This window comes from Salmo salar, chromosome 03 (assembly GCF_965601325.2).
Source record: "Salmo salar chromosome 03, fSalSal1, whole genome shotgun sequence".
Taxonomy (NCBI): Eukaryota; Metazoa; Chordata; class Actinopteri; order Salmoniformes; family Salmonidae; genus Salmo; species Salmo salar.
In genome coordinates, this window is record NC_138293.1 from 84,184,616 (window position 1) to 84,204,602 (window position 19,987).

General features: G+C 42.7%; 2 protein-coding genes across 5 annotated transcripts; one reads left to right on the plus strand and one right to left on the minus strand.

Moving 5' to 3' along the window:
- Window positions 1-222: 222 nt before the first annotated feature.
- On the minus strand, window positions 223-848 carry LOC106606536 (guanine nucleotide-binding protein G(I)/G(S)/G(O) subunit gamma-12). The gene is made up of 2 exons (XM_014202806.3): window positions 650-848; window positions 223-348 (listed from the first exon to the last, which is right to left on the minus strand). The coding sequence occupies exons 1-2, from the start codon at window positions 740-742 to the stop codon at window positions 223-225; spliced, it is 219 nt and encodes a 72-aa protein (XP_014058281.1). The 5' UTR covers window positions 743-848.
- Window positions 229-12,811, plus strand: dhys (Deoxyhypusine synthase). 4 transcript variants are annotated; one of them, XM_014202785.3, is made up of 10 exons: window positions 229-361; window positions 1,764-1,966; window positions 4,372-4,521; window positions 4,825-4,946; window positions 8,123-8,219; window positions 8,366-8,452; window positions 8,840-8,945; window positions 10,993-11,096; window positions 11,621-11,746; window positions 12,081-12,811. In XM_014202785.3, exons 2-10 carry the CDS (start codon window positions 1,769-1,771, stop codon window positions 12,171-12,173), a joined length of 1,083 nt encoding a protein of 360 aa, XP_014058260.1. In that variant the 5' UTR covers window positions 229-361; window positions 1,764-1,768; the 3' UTR covers window positions 12,174-12,811.
- Window positions 12,812-19,987: the final 7,176 nt, after the last annotated feature.

Sequence of the window (19,987 nt, forward strand, 5' to 3'; positions counted from 1 at the left end):
AAGATATAAACAGTTTGCTCTCCTTTGTTACAGCAGAATCCGGTTACAGCATGACCAATACTGTACCAACCAGTCACTTTATGCTTTAGCCACGTTAATGTCTTGCCTGGCATGATGAAGTAGGACATGTTGAAGTAGCCTGGCATCAAAACGTTTCACTGTTGTTGATGATGAAGCACTGTTGAATGCAGCACCAGAGAGCAGTGTCCTGAGGCAGCCTTTCTACAGCAGGACACAGGTCTTCTTGTCTTTGAAGGGGTTGGAGGAGGCAGAGATGCCGGTGAGGAGGGGGTCACTGCGACTGTGCTCCTGACAGTACTGCACCAGCTGGGCAGCTGCTGTGGAGATCTGGGAGGAAGAAGTAAGGAACAGCCATAACTTAAAGCTTGTCTCAAAGCTGAGGTTATTGTACATTCAGGAGAAAGGTGATGCCCAATATACACAGAGTAACTGATGTGTCCTAAGACGAGGGTGGGGGTCACATTTTCCTTTATCCGTTCTGTATCAGACTGCACTGCTCCCACAATTGATCTTCTTTTTTATTCATCAAATGAAAGTACTGATCAACAAAATTGTCATTCTCCAAATTAATTTGAAATTCTACTTCCAACCAATTCATTACACACAGGCTACTTTAGTGTACTCTCACCTTGATCCTCTCCATGCTTGCCTCCACTCGTAGTTGTTCCACAGTCCTCCGTGCCTGCATCACACTGTTATTGCTGCACACCTTCCCTGACATCCCCTCCTCCAGAGAGACTCCCACTTTTAGTCCCAGACAGCAAGCTGAAACTGCACTTCTTTCCACTCCAAAGTGAGAGAAAATAAATTAATGGAATTGCAATCAATTGTTGAGAGTTGAAAATGTAAAACTTGCTGAACACACAGAAACCTGTTCCACCTCCAAATATGGATTCAGATTTGAAATAATAATGTAAAAGTTACTGTTATACTCTAACACTAGGCTATGTGTGCCTACGTCCAACCGAGGTCCCAATTTCTGTCAGAGTGGCATCTGGCCTCCCTTTTTAACCTCTGGTCTCCCCCTCTGCTCTTTGCTGTTACTGTGGAGGCCACTTCAAAGCTGCTGTGATGTGTGTCAGGTTTAAAGGTTACACACACAGTCCTGGAAATGTCACATCAACATCACACATCCCTCACTGATGATAAAAGAGACTGGAGGGAGCAGGGATGGACAGGAAATGTGTGTGTGATATTAATGTTGACCCACATAATGATAAGCATAGGAAGGGTGCATACAAAACACAATCTTTCACCAGAATGTGTTGCTACGTTTGAACCTTTGCGCTTTCCGTAATAGTTGTTTAGTTTACTGCAAGGGGAGTGTCAGAGCGCTAGACCTGTGGTATGTTGTTAATGTTTTGGCTGTCTTTATACAATGATACCCTTTTTAGTTTCAGCATTCTCTAATACAAAAAACTTTGTTGCTTCATTTGTCAGTGTGTGTGTAATTGTTTTTAAGCTAATTACTGTAGGGAGTTGACAGTTGATTTAGCTAGCTACTGAAGGGCGTTGACAGTTCATTTAGCTAGCTACTGTAGGGAGTTGATAATAGTGCTGACACTTTGCAAACCTTTTCAACGTGAACTACAGGATTCCAGCTGTCAGATCATTTTGCTTGTAGCTATTCTAGGTTGAAAGCCACTAAAACGATCTTTGCAGCCACTTAAGTAAAATGAATGTTCAGCACTCTTTATGCAACCGTTGCATAACTTTTTGATTTGCTTCCTTGTGTTTGACAGACGGTATGGCGGAAAAACACGCCCCCTTCGTGGCCATGGATGCGGTGCTGATGCCCAGCATGGCCCTTCCCGACGACATGTCCCGTATCAAGGGCTATGACTTCAACCAGGGAGTGGACCACCATGCCCTGCTCCAGTCCTTCCTCACCACAGGCTTCCAGGCTAGCAGCGTGGCCCATGCCATACAGGAGATCAACAAGATGGTGAGACTCACTGGAGGCCATCTAGCCTGGAATCCTAACTGATATGCTCAGTAAAACTATGGTGAAACGGAGCATAAAAGGTTGTATTCCAGGCTAGATGACATCATCCATCTATAGAGGTTTAGGGAGTTGAGATTAGAGGTAGACCAATTAATCGGAATGGCCGATTAATTAGGGCCGATTTCAAGTTTTCATAACAATCGGTAATCGGTATTTTTGTGCACCGATTTGCTGATGTTTGTTTATTTTATAATTTTTTTAATTTTTAATTTTGTCTTTTTTTATATACACCTTTATTTAACTAGGCAAGTCAATTAAGAACACATTCTTATTTTCAATGACGGCCTAGGAACGGTGGGTTAACTGCCTTGTTCAGGGGCAGAACGACAGATTTTTACCTTGTCAGGTCGAGGATTTGTTTTTGCAACCTTCCGGTTACTAGTCCAACGCTCTAACCACCTGCCTTACATTGCACTCCACGAGGAGCCTGCATGGCAGGCTGACTACCTGTTACGCGAGGGCAGCAAGAAGCCAAGGTGTAGCTAGCTAGCATTAAACCTATCTTATAAAAAACTATCAATCTTAACATAATCACTAGTTAACTACACATGGTTGATGATATTACTAGTTTATCTAGTGTGTCCTGCGTTGCATATAATCGATGCGGTACCTGTTAATTTCTCATCGAATCACAGCCTACTTCGACAAACGGTGATGATTTAACAAGCGTATTTGCGAAAAAAAACATTGTCGTTGCACCAATGTACCTAACCATAAACATCAATGCCTTTCTTTAAAATCAATACACAAGTACATATTTTTAAACCTGCATATTTAGTTAATATTGCCTGCTAACATGAATGTCTTATCACTAAGGAAATTGTGTCACTTCTCTTGCGTTCCGTGCAAGCAGTCAGGGTATATGCAGCAGTTTGGGCCGCCTGGCTCATTGTGAACTGTGTGAAGTCCATTTATTCCTAACAAAGGCCATAATTAATTATGACTTAACATTGAAGGTTGTACAATGTAACAGCAATATTTAGACTTGGGGATGCCATCCGTTAGATAAAATACGGAACGGTTCCGTATTTCACTGAAAGAATAAACGTTTTGTTTTTGAAATTATAGTTTTCCGGATTCCACCATTTTAATGACCAAAGGCTCATATTTCTGTGTTATTATGTTATAATTAAGTCTATGATTTGATAGAGCAGTCTGACTGAGCGATGGTAGGCACCAGCAGGTGCGATGTGAAATGGCTAGCTAGTTAGCGGGGTGCACGCTAATAGCGTTTCAAACGTCACTCGCACTGAGACTTGGAGTAGTTGTTCCCCTTGCTCTGCATGGGTAACGCTGCTTCGAGGGTGGCTGTTGTCGATGTGTTTCTGGTTCGAGCCCAGGTAGGAGCGAGGAGAGGGACGGAAGCTATACTGTTACACTGGCAATACTAAAGTCCCTATAACAACATCCAATAGTCAAAGGTATATGAAATACAAATCGTATAGAGAGAAATAGTCCTATAATTCCTATAATAACTACAACCTAAAACTTCTTACTTGGGAATATTGAAGACTCATGTTAAAAGGAACCACCAGCTTTCATATGTTCTCATGTTCTGAGCAAGGAACTTAAATGTTAGCTTTTTTACATGGCACATATTGCACTTTTACTTTCTTCTCCAACACTTTGTTTTTGCATTATATAAACCAAATGGAACATGTTTCATTATTTATTTGAGGCTAAATTGATTTTATTGATGTATTATATTAAGTTTTCATTCAGTATTGTTGTAGTTGTCATTATTACAAATAAATTAAAAACAATTGGCCGATTAATCGGTATCGGCTTTTTTTGGTCCTCCAATAATCGGTATCTGCTTTTTCTGGTCCTCCAATAATCGGCATCGGCGTTGAAAAATCGTAATCGGTCGACCTCTAGTTGAGATGCCTTCTCAGAGCCTGGTCCCAGATCTGTTTGTGTTGTCTTGACAACTCACAATGACCATAGGAGTTGACAACACAGCACAAACAGATCTGGAAGCAAGCTAGTGTTGTCATTGGGTCAGAGGATGTCCGCTCTGTGTAGGAGTTGATCTACTAGGTACAGATCTAGAATCACCTGACCTAAGATCAATGTACAGGGGGGATCCTACTACAAACATCCCAGGACGTATAAGGGTGATAAGATCCCTAGTAGTTGGGGATGTGGAGAGTTATGTTAGCATCCAAGTTGTTGCCATTTATGTAGACATACGGCATTCCTTGTCTGATTCTAGGCCTTGCTCTTTGGGGGATTGGGAGAGGAATAAGAAGAGGGAGAAATGTTTAAACCCCTTTATTAGAGAGAGCTTTTATCATACTGTATGTGGTCTATATTTCTCTTCTGTCATCTATTTATAACCACAGATTGAGAAGCGTCTGGAGCCGCTGGAGGAAGAGGAAGGATGCAGCTCCTCCCCTTCCCACTCGGGCTGTACCATCTTCCTGGGGTATACCTCCAACCTCATCAGCTCTGGAGTGAGGGAGTCCATCCGCTACCTGGCACAGCACAAAATGGTACAGTCCTATACAACATCCCACTCTCGTGTGTCAAATTCCAGTCCTCCTGCGCTCAGTGTCTGCTGGCTGTCATTACTCACTTGATCAATTAAGGTGTTTGATTAGTAGGAGCTGCCCCCACCTGGTTATCTAGGTCTTAATTGGACACCTATTGAAAATAAAAACCAGCAGAGGCTGCAGCCCACCAGGAATTAAGTTTGACACCCCTACAACATAAACACTCACTTCAAGATGCCAGTGCATATAGGTGATCGTATACACTAGTAAAATGCTACATGTGTTTGTGGACCTTCCTAACAGGTGGACGTGATAGTGACAACAGCGGGGGGAGTTGAGGAGGATTTCATCAAGTGTCTGGCCCCCACCTACCTGGGGGAGTTCAGCCTGTCTGGCAAAGAGCTGAGACAGAGAGGCATCAACAGGTAGAGCACTATCACCTCGACTATGGATCACAGATCATAATACAATTAAGCAATAAGGCACGAGGGGGTGTGGTATATGGCCAATATACCATGGCTAAGGGCTGTTCTTATGCACAATGCAATGCGGAGTGCCTGGATACAGCCCTTAGCCGTGGTATATTGGCCGTATTTATTTTTAATTTTTTTATAATAATAATTTCACCTTTATTTAACCAGGTAGGCCAGTTGAGAACAAGTTCTCATTTACAACTGCGACCTGGCCAAGATAAAGCAAAGCAGTGCGACAAAAACAACACAGAGTTACACATGGAATAAACAAACGTACAGTCAATAACACAATAAAAAATCTATGTACAGTGTGTGCAAATGTAGTTAGATTACGGAAATGTAGTAAATAGGCCATAGAGACGAAATAATGACAATTTAGCATTAACACTGGACTAATAGATGTGCAGATGATGATGTGCAAGTAGAGATACTGGGGTGCAAAAGAGCAAAAAAATAAATCAATTACAATGATCGGTATGCTTACAGTGATCGGTAAGCTGCTCTGACAGCTGATGCTCTAAGTTAGAGAGGGAGATATAAGTCCAGCTTCAGTGATTTTTGTAATTCGCTCCAATCATTGGCAGCAGAGAACTGTAAGGAAAGGCGGCCAAAGCAGGTGTGGTCCCGTGAAGGCTCAGTTGGTAGAGCATGGCGTTTGCAACGCCAGGGTTGTGGGTTCGTTTCCCACGGGGGACCAGTACGGAAAAAAATGTATGAAATGTATGCATTCACTACTGTAAGTCGCTCTGGACAAGAGCGTCTGCTAAGTGACTAAAATGTAAATGTAAATATACCTGCTGGAGTGCGTCCTGCTGCTGCGGGGGATACAGAGCTGTTGGCCGGGGTAGGGGTAGCAAGGTGGAAAGCATGGCCTGCTGTAGAAAAATGCTTATTGAAATTATAGATTATCGTAGATTTATCGGTAGTGACGGTGTTTCCTAGCCTCAGTGCAGTGGGCAGCTGGGAGGAGGTGCTCTTATTCCCCATGGACTTTACATTGTCCCAAAACGTTTTGGAATTAGTGCTGCAGGATGCATATTTCTGTTTGAAAAAGCTAGCCTTAGCTTTCCTAACTGGATTGGTTCCTGACTTCCTTGAAAAGCTGCATATCGTTTGGGCTATTCGATGCTAATGCAGTACGCCAAAGGATGTTTTTGTGCTGGTCAAGCGCAGTCAAGTCTGGGGTGAACCAAGGACTATATCTGTTCTTTGTTCTACATTTTTTGAGTGGGGCATGCTTATTTAAGATGGTGAGGAAAGCAATTTTAAATAGCAACCAGGCATCCTCTACTGACCGGATGATGTCAATATCCTTCCAGGATACCTGGGCCAGGTCGATTAGAAAGGCCTGCTTGCTGAAGTGTTTTAGGGAGCGTTTGACAGTGATGAGCGGTGGTCGTTTGACCACGGACCCATAACGGACGCAGGCAATGAGGCAGTGATCGCTGAGATCCTGGTTGAAGACAGCAGAGGTGTGTTTAGAGGGCAAGTTGGTCAGGATGATATCTATGAGGGTGCCCATGGTTACGGATTTAGGGTTGTACCTGGTAGGTTCCTTGATAATTTGTGTGAGATTGAGGGCGTCTAGCTTAGATTGTAGGATGGCCGGGGTGTTAAGCATATCCCAGTTTTGGTCACCTAACAGTACGAACTCTGAAGATAGATGGGGGGCAATCAATTCACATATGGTGTCCAGGGCACAGCAGGGGGCAGAGGGTGGTCTATAACAAGCGGCAACGGTGAGAGACTTATTTCTGGAAATGTGGATTTCTAAAAGTAGAAGCTCGAATTGTTTGGGCACAGACCTGGACAGTATGACAGAACTCTGCAGGCTATCTAGTAGATTGCAACTCCGCCCCCTTTGGCAGTTTTATCTTGTCAGAAAATGTTGTAGTTGGGGATGGAAATTTCAGAATTTTTGGTGGCCTTCCTAAGCCAGGATTCAGACACGGCTAGGACATCAGGGTTGGCGGAGGGTGCTAAAGCAGTAATAAAACAAAGTTAGGGAGGAGGCTTCTGATGTTAACATGCATGAAACCAAGGCTTTTACGTTTACAGAAGTCAACAAATGAGAGCGCCTGAGGAATAGGTGTGGTGCTGGGGGCTACAGGGCCTGGGCTAACCTCTACATCACCAGAGGAACAGAGGAGGAGTAGGATAAGGGTACGCCAAAGGCTATAAGAACTGGTCGTCTAGTGCGTTGGGAACAGAGAATAAAACGAGAAGATTTCTGGGCGAGGTAGAATAGATTCAGGGCATAATGTACAGACAAGGGTATGGTAGGATGTGAGTACAGTGGAGGTAAACCTAGGCATTGAGTGATGATGAGAGAGGTTGTGTCTCTGGTGGCACCAGTTAAGCCAGGTGAGGTCTCCGCATGTGTGGGGGGTGGGACAAAAGAGCTAAGGCATGTTGGGCGGGGCTGGGGCCTCTACAGTGAAATAAGACAATCATAACTAACCGAAACAGCAGTAGACAAGGCATATTGACTTTAGGGAGAGGCATGTGTATCTGAGTGATCGTAGGGTCCAATGAGCAGCAATAGGGAGCCGTTCGGTAGTCGCTACTACGCTAGGTGAGCTGGAGACACAGCGATTCAGAAAGCTAGCAGTCCGGGGATAGCAGATGGGTTTTCGGCGGCATCGCAACGGAAAAGCCTGTTGAAACCACCTCGGACGATTACGTCTGCAGACCAGTCGTGATGGATCGGCGGGGCTCCGTGTCGGCAATAAAGGGGCCAGGCCAATTGGCAAAATAAGTATTGTAGCCCAATAATTAGCTGGTAGACCTCTTCGGCTAGCCGGGAGATGGGCCTAGCTCGAGGCCAGCTCGAGGCTAACTGGTGCTTGCTTCGGGACAGAGGTGTTTGCCAGTAGTAGCCACTCGGTTGCAGCTAGCTAGCACCGATGATCCGGTGTAATGGTCCAGAGCTTTCGGCAGGAATCCGGTGATGTGGTAGAGAAAAAGCAGTCCGATATGTTCTGGGTTGATATCGCGCTGTGCAGACTGGCAGGTGTCTGAGTTAACGGTGAAGAGGGCTCGAACCACCCAGTTGTTCTTATTGTAGGTGCTGTCTAATACACTAAATTGTCATTGAGCTTTTCTCTCTCCTCTCGTTCTTTTTCTAGGATAGGTAACCTCCTAGTACCTAATGATAACTACTGTAAGTTTCAGGACTGGCTGATGCCCATTCTGGACCAGATGGTGCAGGAGCAGAAAGATGAGGTGAGCTAATTTAACCCTTCGTACAGGAAATGTCATCTTCAGTATCTGTGTCTGGGTTGTATTCATTGGGGTAAAATGTATCAAACAAGTTTATCATCCTGGTGTTGCTGGTATTGTGACATTCATTTGACCTCTTAACCCTTTAGAGCACCCACTGGACCCCGTCCAAGATGATCCACCGTCTGGGCAAAGAGATCAACAACCCAGAGTCTGTCTACTACTGGGCCTATAAGGTGAGGACTGGAGGGGCTCACTGGTCTCATCAGCCTGTCCTTGATATAAAACAGGAGATATCAGTGGAATGAATTGAAACCAGTGCTCTTTGCCCTCTCTCTCCATTTGTGAAGTATCTTTATCATTCCCCTCTCTAAACTCACCAGTATAATGTACAGTAGGGGGCTCATGCCCCACATTGGCCTCACCTTACACTATCACAATGACCTCTACAAGGTTAACGGATCATAATATTATTGTTCATATTTGTTGCTGTATCAATTGTTTGTGGGTGCTGTCTAATACACTAAATTGTCATTCACATTTTCTCTCTCTGCCTCCCTCCCTCCCTGTAGCCCTCATTGAGTTACAATCTATAATCAATAGATTTTCAACCTCTGTTGCAGAATGACATCCCAGTGTTCAGCCCTGCTCTGACAGATGGATCCATTGGGGACATGATCTATTTCCACTCATATAAAAACCCTGGGCTGGTGCTGGATATAGTAGATGGTAAGAGAGAGGAGACATGAGGACTGGGGTTCTGTCTGTGTACATTTCAATTTTTGTCATCCATGGCGACTTACCCGACGCAATTAGGAATAAATGCCTTGCTTAAGGGCACATCGACTGATTTCTCACCTTGTCTTTGTCAGGGATTCAAACCTTTCGGTTACTGTCCCAAAGCTCTAACCGCTAGGCTAGTTGCTGCCAGTTCTTTCCTTTGGTGATGTGAGACACTTGCCTTGCTTTACATTGTAACTACAGTTGAAGTCGGAAATGTACATACAGTTAGGTTGGAGTCATTAAAACTCATTTTTCAACCACTCCACAAATTTCTTGTTAACAAACTATAGTTTTGGTAAGTCGGTTAGGACATCTACTTTGTGCATGACACAAGTAATTTTTTCAACAATCGTTTACAGATTATTTCACTTATAATTCACTGTATCACAATTCCTGTGGGTCAGAAGTTTACATACACTAAGTTGACTGTGCCTTTAAACAGCTTGGAAAATTCCAGAAAATGATGTCATGGCTTTAGAAGCTTCTGATAGGCTAATTGACATCATTTGAGTCAATTGGAGGTTTTCCTGTGGATGTATTTCAAGTCCTACCTTCAAACTCAGTGCCTCTTTGCTTGACATCATGGGAAAATCAAAAGAAATCAGCCAAGACCTCAGGAAAGAAAATGGTAGACCTCCACAAGTCTGGTTCATCCTTGGGAGCAATTTCCAAACGCCTGTAGGTACCACGTTCATCTGTACAAACAATAGTACGCCAGTATAAAAACCATGGGACCATGCAGCCGTCATACCGCTCAGGAAGGAGACGCATTCTGTCTCCTAGAGATTAACGTACTTTGGTGCGAAAATTGCAAATGAATCCCAGAACAACAGCAAAGGACCTTGTGAAGATGCTGGAGGAAACACGTACAAAGTATCTATATCCACAGTAAAATGAGTCCTATATCGACATAACCCGAAAGGCCGCTCTGCAAGGAAGAAGCCACTGCTCCTAAACCACCATAAAAAAGCCAGACAACGGTTTGCAACTGCACAATGGGACAAAGATAGTACTTTTTGGAGAAATGTCCTCTGGTCTGATGAAACAAAAATAGAACTGTTTGGCCATAATGACCATCGTTATGTTTGGAGGAAAACGGGGGAGGCTTGCAAGCCGAAGGACACCATCCCAACCGTGAAGCACGGGGGTGGCAGCATCATGTGGTGGGATTGCTTTGCTGCAGGAGGGACTGGTGCACTTCACAAAATAGATGGCATCATGAGGCAGGAAAATTATGTGGATATATTGAAGCAACATCTCAAGACACCAGTCAGGAAGTTAAAGCTTGTTCGCAGATGGGTCTTCCAAATGGACAATGACCCTAAGCATACTTCCAAAGTTGTGGCAAATTGGCTTAAGGACAACAAAGTCAAGGTCTTGGAGTGGCCATCACAAAGCCCTGACCTCAATCCTATAGAACATTTGTGGGCAGAACTGAAAAAGCGTGTGCGAGCAAGGAGGCCTACAAACCTGACTCAGTTACACCAGCTCTGTCAGGAGGAATGGGCCAAAATTCACCCAACTTATTGTGGTAAGCTTGTGGAAGGCTACCCTAAACGTTTGACCCAAGTTAAACAATTTAAAGGCAATCCTACCAAATACTAATTGAGTATGTAAGCTTCTGACCCACTGGGAATGTGATGAAAGAAATAATTCTCTACTATTATTCTGACATTTCACATTCTTAAAATAAAGTGGTGATCCTAACTGACCTAAGACAGGGAATTGTTACTAGGATTAAATGTCAGGAATTGTGAAAAACTGAGTTTAAATGTATTTGGCTAAGGTCTATGTAAACTTCTGACTTCTACTGTACATATCTCATCCACCACAAACTTGCCACTTGGTGACATTCATTCCAGATATCTATGCACTCAATAGTATATGTCACTGTTTTGGTGCTTGGTTTTGTAGTTGAAGGGTGGTGTGCTTGGTTTTGTAGTTGAAGGGTGGTGTGTAATGTATTGTGCTGATAACACGGTCTGTATTGTAGATATCCGCAGGATGAACAGCAAGGCAGTGTTTGCCAAACGGACAGGGATGATTATTCTGGGTGGGGGCCTGGTCAAACACCATATAGCCAATGCCAATCTGATGGTAAGTAACTACTATTACTACTACTACTATAAAATGTTCTCTATGATCATATTCCTTAATTATAATGTTGGTGTAAATTATGAGCCGTTCAATTCACCTATTTTCCTATAATTTTGTGCTGTCGCAATTCACCAGTTAGAAAGTTGACGTGCTTAGCAGTGTTGGGGAGGAGTAAATTACATGTAGTTCAACTAGTAATGTAATTACATTTTGCAGTAGCTTGGTGGTAGTTGAACTACATTAAAATCTTGGTAGTGTTTCCAGTAGTTAATGACTTATCTGCCAGGTAGCGGTGTAGCTAACTACTGGAACTACTGTTTTTGCAGTTTGTAGTCTAGGACATTTCAGATTGAGATTTTATAGTTTATCATGTAGTAGTTTGGATGTAGTGAACTACTTTTTCAAAATAGTTGGTAGCTTGGTAAACTATTTTCAGAGTAGCTTCCCCAGCACGGGTGCTTAGCAACCATAACTAACCTACCAGGTCAAACCATCTCATTATAATGTAACCCTCCCTCCCTCAGAGGAATGGAGCGGACTATGCAGTGTTTGTGAACACTGGGCAGGAGTTTGATGGTTCAGACTCAGGGGCCAGGCCTGATGAGGCAGTGTCTTGGGGGAAGATCCGCATGGATGCCAAGCCAGTCAAGGTAACTCACTCACCAGCTACCGTATCCCCAGTCTGAAGGTTAATGGATGGAATAGAAAATAATCTAACTTTATTGGCCACCTGAAGATGGAAATGTGCTTTTGGCCTCACCTTACGTTAATATAGATGAAGTAAAAGTGTAACTCGTGGTCAAGCAGGAGAGCAGTGGCCCCAGAACTCTTGATAGATGCATTAGATCGACCAAAGATAAAACACAAACTCACGTTGAACCTTTTCCAATGGCTCTTTCCATTCCCATCTCCAGAAATGTCTCTTAGAGATCTGTATGTTTAGGCTTCTGTTTCCTTTCTGTGCTGTTTTGTTTCTCTCTCCAGGTGTACGCTGATGCTTCCATAGTCTTCCCACTGCTGGTAGCTGAGACGTTTGCCCACCATGCTGACAAGCTGATTCCTGACCAGAAAGAATAACCAAACTAACCAAGGTGTTCCCACTCCACACTTAAAGGAATAATCCACAAAAAAAACAAATGTTGTTTTTTGTTTCGTTAGTCAACTGTTGATACAGTCCCAAAATGTTTTACATGTCAGCAATCAAGTTTTCAAGATATAGAACTTTCAAAAGGTTGTCACTTGCCACATCATCATGATAATGCATCATATGACAGGGATCTCTCTCTGCGTCTATTTTTAGACATGATGTTCTGTTTACGGACTTCTCTCTCCATTATTTCAGAAATAAGTATTTGCTACAGGGTACATTTAGCGCAGCGAAAGTGTTTTTGTTGTTGTATGACGTGAATTGCCATGTACCAATGAGTTGTGTGTGTACATGCGTGTGTATGCGTGCATACTGGCACGTATGAGAATGCCATTGCTGAGTGAGACATTACTATATGGTAAACTTATGAGAGATGTTATTTTTTTAAGTGTAGTGAGAGGGTCTCTTTAGGGGAGCATGCACTGTTATTCAAAGAAACACTTACCTGAGGTGAAATGTATTTCTTTATTACCTGGTACCTACTCATGTATATCTGAAAATGTAAATGAATAAAAACTACCTCAGAATGTTTCCATTATTACAGAATAAAACATCTGATGTTGTCTTACTACCTCTTGTTTCCTTCTCCCAAAAACAATGTTCAGCAGTGCTGTAGTACTTGAAATGACCATAAGGGGTCTCCCCTGCCTCAAACGCTTTGCACGCACATATACAATATTCCTTGACCGCAACTCTTCTGGCTACAGTGCATATCATCTCCGACAGTGATCTGGAGGCATTAGCTACCATTGTGTACGTGGATGTACTTCCAATCAGTCAAAATGTTTATACTTTACATGAATCAGCATCATGTGAGCAAATCTACAGCTGAGTACAGGCAGCTCAATTCTGATATTTTGCCCAAATATTGTAGAAAGAGCTGATCTGATTGGTCAAAAGACCAACAAGTGTAGAAAAAAAATCTGAATTGGGCAGCGTTATACATTTATTTTATTTAACTAGGCAAGTCACTTAAGAACAAATTCTTATTTACAATGACGGCCTACCAAAAGGCAAAAAGCCGACTGGCTGGGATTAAAAATAACAAATAAAAATATAGGACAGAACACATCACGACAAGAGAGACAACTCAACACTACAAAGAAAAATTTAAGACAACATAGCATGACAGCAGCACAACAGTTACATCACATGTCAAACTCATTCCACGGAGGGCTGCGGGTTTTCGCTCTTCTCTTGTACTTAATTGATGAAATAAGGTCAATAATTAGTAAGGAACTGCCCTCACCTGGTTGTCTAGGTCTTAGATGAAAGGAATAACCAGAAACCAGCAAACACTACATTTTAGTCATTTAGCAGTGTTTCCCAACTCCAGTCCTCAAGTCCCCCTACAGAGCACATTTTTATTGTAGCCCTGGACAATCACACCTGATTTAACTAATCATCAAGCCCTCTGAGTTGAATGTGTGCTGAAGATACTGACCCTACCATTATGCTTGTTTACACTGAGTAGCACTGGGGTCGGAACACAATCATGGTTATATGAAGACACCATGGAGCTGGTAAGAGATATGGGTTGGAAAACTTACCTCAATGCAGGGATGGGATATGTCACTATACTCCAAATTGTACCTTTATCCAAATTGCCGTTTTCGTCCTCTTGCTAGCTACCAGTAGCCACAGCAACCATTATGGAAAGGCATGTCATGTTGAACAACAAAGAAACTGATTGGCTGACACAGCCACATTACAAAATAGCTGCGGTGGCTACTGCTAGCTAGCATGGGGACGAAAAAGGCAGTATTTCAATCTTTTCGATGTATGAGTGTGGATAAAGGTAAAATGTGTAGTACAGTGGCATATCCCTGCATTGACGCATGTTTTCAACCCCGTATCTGGCGCCAGCTCCTTAAAGTAACCATGATTGTGTTATGACCCCAGTGCTGCTCAGTGTAAACAAGCGTAACTGTAGGGTCAGTATCTTCCGGCAACCGGAGCTACTTACATTAGTGCGTTCATCTTACAGTTTTTCTCCATTGGTTTGGCTCATTTCTTGAAACAGAAATTACATTCTCAAAACTACATGGACAAACCTCCAAACCACTTGGCAATTGTTCACAACAGAATTTAATTTCTCATTAATTTCATCAAATTGCAAATGTCTAAGTACATGTCTCAATGTCTCAGTACATCTTTACAAATGATTAAGTACATGTAGCCTACATTTAGCACAATTTCCAAGTGAATAGATCTTATCGATCTAAACTGATTGTTGATTCTCAGTCTAATGGTTGTTCGCTCCAAAACGTGTCATCGTCATTTCATTGTATAAGTCATCACATGCACAATAGTCTGTTCAATTGTCAAAATTAGTCAAGAACATAGTACCATATATGAATCCCTTGGAACATTTGATACATATATTACAGCAATTGACAGTCAGGTGAAACTAGAACTTGACTAACGAAGGAGGAGTTTCACACATCTCAGATGACCAATCAAACAGTATGTTTAGTTACCTGACAGGTGCTGTCCATGACTGTGAATGCTGCCAAACATGTATGTCAAGAGCTTGACCATGCAGGACCAGTACAATTTCTGAACATGGAGGCACCTGGCCAAGTAAATGAACAAGGGCAACTGCCTGCTCGGGGAGGAAGAGGAGGAGGAGTAAGGGTGCGTGGTGGTGGAATAGGGGGAAGAGGCCGAGGAGCACGAAGACACCATGCTGTCCCGGATTAAATTCGGGCCACAATTATAGACCATGTCATCAACCATGGCCTCACAATGGCGGAGGCAGGTCGCCGAGTGCAGCCTAATGTGCCTCGCTCAACAGTCTCCTCCATCATCCAAACCTTTCGCAGGGAAAACAGGTATGTAGTCAGTCAATGATGGAATTATATGTTGTATAGGACAGGACACTGTGCATAGAGCAAGAAATATATTTATTTACACATTTACCTATTCATTTAGGGGGGTGTGTGTGTGTGTGTGTGTGTGTGTGTGTGTGTGATAGGCCTACAGTAATATCTTACCTCAATGGGATGTTATGAGACTAAAATGACAAGAAAAACATTAGAGAAAATAAACTATGGAATAGTTTATTTTCTACAGTATTGATGATACAGTTTACAGTAGTATTCCAGTCACTGTGCAGTGATGCATTATAATTGTGGTAAAGTTACTGTAAGTAAAACAACAATATAATTACATAGGTAACTCATTCTTTAAGGAATACATATGGTATACATTACGAATGGAGTGTTGTCCTTTGACTTCTATATCTAGGATTGGACGACAACCTTGCACGGGTGGCAGAGGAAAACTTCTCAATGAACAACAAGAACAAGAGATCTGTAACATGGTGATGGCAAATAATGCCATCATATTGAGACAGATCCGCGCTGAAATCCTACAAGACAATGCCATATTCCAAAATATCAACTCTATAAGCAACTCCACAATAGACCAGATATTGAAGAAGCATCAGATGACAATGAAGCAAATTTACAGGGTACCATTTGAGAGGAACTCTGATAGAGTGAAAGAGCTGCGGTACCAGTATGTACATGTAAGTCAGTTACTGGTTGTCCATCATTATAACCTTTTTACAATTAAGCAGTGGTTCCCAAACTTTTTTGGCTTCAGTACCCACTTTACCTGATTTGTGTATCCAGGTAAGACAGGTATGGAAGTATTTGATTTATCTGACTTCAACATTTCGCCTAAAAACTGCAGCTTACTGTATGATGCAATTATCATTATAATCCTTATTTTGAAGAATATAACATACAATAAGAAAAGGGGTCAAAGAGCTGCAATTAGTGCCTCCCATGTAAATCTATCTAATACTGTGGGTTTTACTCTAACATTTCAGTAAGTCTAGTCATTGATGATTTCCCCCCTCCCCTTTCTGTCAAATACCCCCTGTAGTACCTATGCATAGGGGTACATGTACCCCAGGTTTGGAACCACTGGAGTAGTGGCCAGTAGTATGTTGAACTTGTGGAGAACATAGAACATTCCTATGTAATTGTCTGTAACTGTAGTGTATGACTCTTCTTTATGACTGATTTGATGTTTTCTTTTTTTACGCTATTGTAGAGAATAATGGCATTGGAAGGAAACGAGACCCATCACATCCTCGTGTTTGTGGATGAAGCTGGCTTCAACCTGGCCAAGGGCCGAAGACGTGGCTGTAATATTATTGGCCACCGGGCCACGGCGGATGTCCCAGGCCAGCGAGGGGGCAATATAACTATGTGTGCTGCCATATCTGTGAATGGTGTGGCCACTCACATCCCCAGTCTTGGCCCATACAATACACAGAAGCTCCTCATCTTCTTGGACCGCCTTCATTTTGATATGATCCCTGAAAATGAGAGAGGTCTCGTAGGGCCTCAACTACCACAATATGTCATTGTATGGGACAATGTGAATTTCCACCGTGGCCCGCTCATCAGGGCCTGGTTCACTACTCATCCAAGGATGGTCATGGTGTTCCTACCACCTTACTCTCCTTTCCTCAATCCTATTGAGGAGTATTTCTCCGCTTGGAGGTGGAGAGTGTATGAGCATCGGGCTCAAGATCAGAGGTCCCTGCTCCATGCAATGGACGCTGCGTGTGAGGATATTACAGGAGATCAGTGTAGGGGATGGTTGCGACATGCACGCCGTTTCTTCCCTCGTTGCATCGCAAGGGAGAATATACGCTGTGATGTGGACGAGAATCTGTGGCCAGACAGACAGCAGCGTGTGGATGGCCAGGAGGGTGAGGATGGTGGCCAGGAGAGGGAGGGTGAGGACAGCGACCAGTGAAGAACTGTTAGTTGTGAAACTCCAGCTTTATTTACAGCACTGTAGGCTGCATATAATTTTCATTGTTTTTTGTTTGTGTTTTTATATTACAGTATATTATGCTGTATACATTTTCTTTTTACTCTGATGTATGGAAGTTACTTTATGTGTGTGAATGATAATGGTTACAATTTCCTTGGCAGTATGAGTGCAATGTGTGATGTCAAACCTTGGAGGCTACTCTTACCCTAAAATCCTATTTCTTTCTTTCAGTTTTATACACAATTGTATTCTGTTAGCTGGACAAAAAACAGTACAGTAACCATTGTCAATGAAGGACTGGGCTAAGACTGAAAGGTGGACATGAGGGATATTTCAATGGTCCTCTGCCATAGTGACAAAACATCTAAACATTTTGACTTGCAGTGCTTACACAATGCCAAAGGGACAAAGCATTTTGGGGGCACTGACTGTTTAAATGAGAAGGAAATTTAGTTTTGGTTAAAGCACCAAGAGTGTTGAGAACGTCCGGTCTGTTTCAAGAAATGAGCCAAAGCAATTGAGAAGGATCTTTGCCATTTTCGTGGCACTGACTCTTTATATGGGAAAGGAATTTAGTTTTGAAGCATGAGTGAACAGTTTTAGGAGAGATATGAGCTTTTGCAAGTGAGCTATAGTGTTGTGCTGAACTGTAAGACTGTTTTGCCAAATGATCTTAGAGTTTTGAGAATGTAATTTCTGTTTCAAGAAATGAGCCAAACCAATGGAGAAAAACTGTAATATAGCCAGGTGAGACAGCAACCTATCACAATCGTAATAAGTAAATGAAGTTATGAAGCTCAAAACAAGTCAAGGGTGTAGTTATTGACAGTGAGAGGATATTGGCATTAACACTGCCATTACATGCTACTGTGGGGTGAGATGTGTGGTAGTGTGCTTGTTCATTGGTGTGTGTTTTCAGTTGGTGGGTGTTATTGAATGGGTTTCCAGATCCAAGAGGCCATGTCAGGTAACCATTCCATCAATCACGGCTGTTGTCTATGTTGTTCCGCCCCTCCCAGTTCCCCTGAAGAGTTAATGAAAGAATCATGCATCGCGTGTGGGCTGTTCTGTGAAATGTCTGTTGGCACCGTTAACGGTTGTACAGGCACGCACGTGCACACACACACACACGTGTTTGGTTTTATTATCCTTGTGGGGACCAAACAATTGATTCCCATTCAAAATCCAATTTTCCCTTAACCTAACCTGATCGTGGACTTCAGGAAACAGCAGAGGAAGCACCCCCCTATCCACATCGACGGAACAGCAGTGGAGAACGTGGAAAGTTTTAAGTTCCTGGGCATAAACATCACTGACAAACTGAAATGGTTCACACACACAGACAGTGTGGTAAAGGAAGGCGCAACAGCGCCTCTTCAACCTCAGGAGGCTGAAGAAATTTGGCTTGTCACCTAAAACCCTTACAAACTTTTACAGATACACAATTGAGAGCATCCTGTCGGGCTGTATCACCACCTGGTACGGCAACTGCACCGCCCACAACCGTAAGGCTCTCCAGAGGGTGGTGAGGTCTGCACAACGCATCACCGGGGGAAAACTACCTGCCCTCCAGGACACCTACAGTACAGCACCTGATGTCACAGGAAATCCAAAAAGATCATCATGGACATCAACCACCAGAGCCACTGCTTGTTCACCCACTATCATCCAGTAGGCGAGGTACAGGTGCATCAAAGCTGGGACCGAGAGACTGAAAAACAGCTTCTATCTCAAGGCCATCAGACTGTTAAATAGCCACCACTAGCACAGAGAGGCTGCTGCCTATATACACAGACTTGAAATCATTGGCCACTTTAATAAATGGAACACTAGTCACTTTAATAATGTTTACATATCTTGCATTACTCATCTCATATTTATATACTGCATTCTATACTTTCTACGGTATCTTAGTCTATGCCGCTCTGACATTGCTTGTCCAAATATGTATATATTTTTAACTCCGTTCCTTTACTTAGATTTGTGTGTATTGGTATATGTTGTGAAATTAGATTTGTGTGTAACTGGGTATATGTTGTGAAATTGTTAGATATCACTTGTTAGATATGGCTGCACTGTCGGAACTAGAAGCACAAGCATTTCGCTACACCCGCAATAACATCTGCTAACCACATGTATGTGACCAATAAAATTTGATTTGACTTGATTAGAACCCTAACTCCTAACCCTAAAACTAACCACTACTCTACAACACTGGTCCATCAAGAAGATTGAAATACTGCTTGTTTTCCCAGAAGACTGCCCTTTTTGTCCTCATGCTAGCTAGCAGTAGCCACAACAGCCATTATGGAATGGCACTTCATATTGAACAACAAAGGAACTGATTGGCTACTGCTAGCTAGCATGAGGACAAAAAGGGCAGTCTTCTGGGAAAACTAGCAGTATTTCAATCTCTATGTATGAGTGTGGATAAAGGTCAAATTTGGAGTACATTGGCATATCCCATCCCTGCATTGAGGTACGTTTTTGAACTCATATCTCGCGCCAGCTCCTGGGTGTCTTAATGTAACCATGAGCAGTGGAGGCTCCTCAGAGGACGAAGGGGAGGAACATCCTCCTCAATGAATTTCATAAAAATAAAAATAGTGAAACATTAAAGTTATCCTTTTTAGATAAAACTATACTAAATATATTCACGTCTCCAAATAATTGATAAAAACACACTGTTTTGCAATGAAGGTCTACAGTAGCCTCAACAGGCTCTGTAGAGTAGCACTATGGTGTAGCCGGAGGACAGCTAGCTTTCCTTCTGGTCCCCACAAGGATAGTAAAACCAAAAACCTGCATTACATAACGATGAAATAATTGTCAAAACATTCTCAGCTTTTATGAGTCTGACATCAGTCACTTCACACTATAAACTTAACCTCAATAGTAGAGAGAGTATGCACTCTTCTCTCATTGAAATAGTACCATCAGTGTT